At 41.2% G+C, this 4946-nt stretch overlaps 1 protein-coding gene across 1 annotated transcript in view; it reads left to right on the top strand.

Annotated features, from left to right (window-relative positions):
- The window catches only part of HMGB3 (high mobility group box 3), a 3244-nt gene extending 1218 nt beyond the window's left edge, over positions 1–2026 (top strand). The window contains exons 3-4 of the mRNA XM_006024637.3: positions 204–378; positions 994–2026. Coding sequence (XP_006024699.1) covers positions 204–378; positions 994–1137 — 319 coding nt within the window. The 3' untranslated portion in view covers positions 1138–2026. The remainder of the gene's footprint in view (positions 1–203; positions 379–993) is intronic.
- The last annotated feature ends 2920 nt before the right edge of the window (positions 2027–4946 follow it).

The raw sequence follows: 4946 nt of genomic DNA, 5'->3' as shown, positions 1-4946 counted from the left end.
TCCCCCCCCCCCCCCCCCCCCCCCCCAAAAAAAAACCAAAACAAAACAAAAACCCAACCCAACCCCTTGTGAATCATTTGGGTGGAATGCTAATTAAAAGGGCTGGAAGTCTCTTTTCTCTCTCTCCTGTCTTTCTGTCCCAGTTGTAATCTCCCCTTTTTAAATCAGCTGCTCATCTTAATGTTCAACTTTTTTCCTCCAAGGTCTGGCTTCTTCCTCTTCTGTTCAGAATTCCGTCCCAAGATCAAATCTACAAATCCAGGCATTTCTATTGGGGATGTAGCAAAGAAACTTGGTGAAATGTGGAACAACCTCAGTGATGGTGAAAAGCAGCCTTACAATAATAAGGCAGCTAAACTGAAGGAGAAGTATGAAAAGGTAAGGCTAGGCTGTAAGTCACTGTCTGTTTAAAATGAGAACTGATGTGGGGAATAAACACTTTGGTTAGGACAAAAAAAAAAAAAGAGACTTTGTTAAGAATTGCTCAGTAACGAGGTTGTTGGAGCTAGACCTAGCGTGTGGGCTTTGTGCTGTATAGTACACTTCTGTAGCCTTCTAACTGGTGTATCAGACCTCATGATGGAGCTTATCCTCTGGGAAGCTTCAGGCAGGTCAGTCTCCTCCTCCCTAGAATACGTAGTGGGTAGCTATATAATGTGAAGCACTGGCTGCTGACTCTGCTGAAGAAATGACTTTATAGTGCTATTAAAGTGACTTAAATATCTTAATGCCCATTAACTTCCAAGAGCAAATTTCTTGCGGGCTCTTTCTCTCTCTCTTTTTTAAGAAACCCTAAAAAGCTATGAGCACAAGATGCAAACACTATCCAGTCTACTTCGGGGCCTGCAAGCTCATATATTGTTATGCCAGCTGCCTCTCCCTTGAGGGAGGTTGGTTTGGAGAGTCAGTACCTCTGTAGGCTAAGTCTGGGTGTAGAAATGCTTTATACACATACTGCTTGGAGCCAATGAAGACATCCTCTTGACTTTGCAGGATGTTGCAGACTACAAGTCTAAAGGAAAGTTTGATGGTGCAAAGGGCGCAGCAGCCAAAGCTGCTCGGAAAAAGGTAGAGGAAGAAGACGAGGAGGAGGAGGAGGATGAAGAGGAGGAGGATGAAGAAGACGATGATGAATAAAACTGTACAATACTTGTCTCCATGTGAATACCATAGAGTAGGGGAAACACCGTAAATGCAGCACCTCTCATTTGAGCTGGTGTCTGTTGCCCTCATTAGGCTTAATTACAAAATTTGGATTCTGATCGCATTGTAGTTTCTAAAAGTGCTCTAGAAATTGTAACTGGTTTACATGAAGTGGCCATGGGTGTTGGTGAGCACCCTGAAACTGTATCAAAGTTGTACATATTTCCAAACATTTTTAAAATGAAAAGGCGCTCTAGTGTTCTCCTCACTCTGTGCACTTTGCTGTTGGTGTAACAAAGCATTTAAAAATGTTTCAAGCATTTTTTTTTTTTTTATTTTTTTTTTTTTTAATTTGTAAGGTGGTGTTACTATATGGTTATTGGCTAGAAAATCCTGGGTTATAAACTGTACATATCTATAGTTTGTAAAAACTAGACAAATTCTTGTGGTACATGCTTAGAGCTATGATGCCTTAGGGAGCGGTGATTTTACTTTGGAAGGCTGTCCCCTTCCACGGGGTGCCATGGCCCGAAGCATGCACTGTGAGGGTAGATCTATTTACACTACAGTGGGCGTCCATTTAGCTTAAAGTTGTCTTTCTGTATATAGTGAAATAGCATTCTGCTGCCATTCTTAGTTGTGGAAGGGGGTTCAGCTGGCATGAGAAGTGTATGGATTTTTTTAGTTAAGTGCGGTAGTTTTTAAACTGAAACTGTAGACCTCTCTTCATTGCCAACGAAGTGAAGAGCAAGTGCAGCAATTGAAGTTCAAAAACACTCTGTACTTAAGCAAACTTGCAACGTTCTGTTGGTTTTTTTTGTATGTTTAGAATGCTGAAATGTTTTTGAAGCAAAAAATAAACAGTATTACATTTTTAAAACTGTTCTTGACAATACTCTACATTTCTGGTTTAAAGGTGTTCAAATAGTGTGGGGGGGGGAGAGGGGAAAAGTTGATTGAAGTTTGTGGCATCCTTCAGGGCTGGTAACTTCTAGGAAACAGTCTGTCTCGAGGATAAATGGTGGCCAGCCAAAACTGGCTGAACTGAAAGAGATGGCTACTCCAGCTAATATGCAATCTTAACTGTTTTATGGCTGAGTGGCATAAGATGCTATGCAAGTTTGAACTTTATAACTTGAACATGGGAGCTTAAGTGAACATTTGTGACTTAATTGTTCGCGTGAGGTGTGTGTGTGTGTGTGTGTGTGTGTGTGTGTGTGTGTGTGTGTGTGTGTGTGTGTGTGTGTGTGTGTGTGTGTGTGTGTGTGTGTGTGTGTGTGTGTGTGTGTGTGTGTGTGTGTGTGTATTGCAGCATTCAGAGATGCAGAAAGGTAGGTGGCTAGGAATGAGGCTGACTCCATTGAGCAAGTATAAAAGCATACGCTGGATTTCCCTGCCCCCCAGTTGTCGGGCAAACTTAGCCCAATGCATTGCTGTACATATTAAAATGTGCCTTTTCTTTGTCCTGTGTTTAAACTGTTTCAGACTTGTGGTTGTTTTTTCTAGCATCTCGATTCTCGACAGGAGAAAAACTAGATAGTCACCTCACTTCTTCCAGCTGAACTAGAAATGTGGTACAGACCAGACACTTGGCCTCTAACTAATGTGAGTTAAATAGGAACTTTAACTTCTAGAAGGTGATGTAAGGAAACAAATTTGTTTCCTATATTACCCCTTGGTAACCCATGTGTCCTCCTTAGGACTACTGACATGAGACTTGCTTCCATCCCTCCATCTCCTACTGTTTTAAATAGCAGGTATTATAATCACTCTTAAAAAGGGACAAGTGATATTTCTAGCCAGTGGGATTATCCTCACTTTTCATGAGCACTAACAAGGCATGATTAGGAAGAATAAAACCAGCATACACTCATAACCTGCTATTGGCATTCCTTCTTTGCTGTCTTTAGAGGCGAGCCAGTCTATACTTCTAAGATGTATATAAAGTGGATAAATACCCTTGCAGTAATAGCAGGTCAAACATAAATTGCTGTTTGGCAAAGTTTAAAGCAGTGCAGTTGGTAACTAATTGGAATGGTTAACTCAAAGTGGCTATTTGGGGTGTTGGGCACTACTTGTGTGCCAGATTGCGGATGAATGAGGAACAGGTTTACAGGCAATGCATAATGCTTCTGTTCATAAAACCATAATTCAGTTGCCTAATTTGAGGAGCGTTTTCTGGATTCTTGCTATCTACCCAGCCTCGGTTTCTTGAAAAAAATGCTTGTTTTTAAACTTGTAATAGAAATGCTTTTTTTGTGTGTTAAAAAACAAAACTGGCTTCCAAGAATGACAGGTTAAATTCTTGCATTACTTGAAGCAAGCTAATAAATGCCTGTTTTACAGAACATTAGCAAGTGGTTTACTGTCTCTCAAATACTAAAAGAATCTTCCCCCACCTCTTCTTAAGATCCAATTACAACTTAACCATTAATTTTAACTAATAAACAGCCCCCCCAACCCCCTTCTGCAGGGGCTTGAACTGGAGATGATAGTCTTAGTGTCTACATTTTGATGCAGAGGAATGGGTATCTTGACACCTCATGCAAGCAGGCTACACATCTAAAAATTTGAATACACTTGTCTCATCTTTCCTTGCCTGTTCTCAAGTTGGTGGTGGTCTTGACTTTTGTTTCTAAAGGATAGATGATTTCTCAATGGCAATCGATGACTGACCATGCCAATGCATGCAGGTTTGGCAAGTGGGTTGTGCTTTGGGAGCTGTAATCTGACTTCTGTCCATTTGACAGACTAGAGTGCAGAAACATCTCGCTGACTACATGGGAAAGGTAGTGCAGTCACTACGATGTAAATAAAACCTCAGTTCAACAAAGTGTCTGTTGCTACTGCCAAGAGGCACTCGGTTGAAAAGTAGACTAGGTTTTTTTTTTTTTCTTGGCTGTACCAGTTCTATTGAGTAGTTAAGATCAGTTAGGCCAGAAACAGACCCTGCATTTTGTTCCAGGGCAGAAAAACCCTAGTTCTGGTATGTGCGCACATTACCCTTCCCACCAGGGTTTAGGGAGAGGCAGAGTGCACCACTGCTTTTCTGCTGTTAATTCAAGGATACAATCCCAGGTGCACTTTGCAGCATCCTGGTACAAACAGTAAGCATTTCTTAGCTTGTGAACCTCTTTAGGGTTTATCTTGGGGTAGTAGACGTATGAACAGTTGCACTTTATCCTGGGATAAAATGGTTTCTCCTGGGACAAATGCAACCCCTGTTGTAGCACATGGGGACTTGAGGAGTTACTCTGAGGCTACAAATTATGCTCTGGCTGTGGGACCTGTGGTTGATGCCTATCAACCTGCTACTTCAGACTTGTGAAACTCAGACTTGGGCAGTAGTCATACTTTATCTCAGCATGCCCAACTGGATAAATTGTGAAGATGACTTGCCTTTACACATACAAAAGTTAGATCTAGTACTTGATGGAAAATGCCATTCACAGAGTGTTCTACCCAGTGGCGGTGGCTTTCCTCTTTTTTTGTAGGATATATATAAAAGTCCTTCATATATTTTAGGTGGTGGCTTTCTGTTTCCCTGTTTCCTTGGATTGTTGAACATCCAAAAATTGCAGCTGTGTGACTCTTCTGAATGCTAAGCTAAACAACAGAGGAGATATGTTCCCCATAAACTGCTCTCAATTATTATGTGAGTGTTACATGCAATGACCATAAAATAGATGGGAAAAAATGTGACTTTAAACTGGGTGTCCTTTTTTCTTTTCTTTAAATCTGCTGTGCTCAAAACTAGCAAGGTCAAATGCACGTTGTGTGAAGAAACCGCTCCTCCTCTTCCT

The sequence above is a fragment of the Alligator sinensis genome, unplaced genomic scaffold (assembly GCF_000455745.1).
Source record: "Alligator sinensis unplaced genomic scaffold, ASM45574v1 scaffold207_1, whole genome shotgun sequence".
In the NCBI taxonomy this organism is placed as follows: Eukaryota; Metazoa; Chordata; order Crocodylia; family Alligatoridae; genus Alligator; species Alligator sinensis.
Note: the sequence above shows the minus strand (reverse complement) of the source record. Positions and strands in the feature narration are given on the sequence as shown.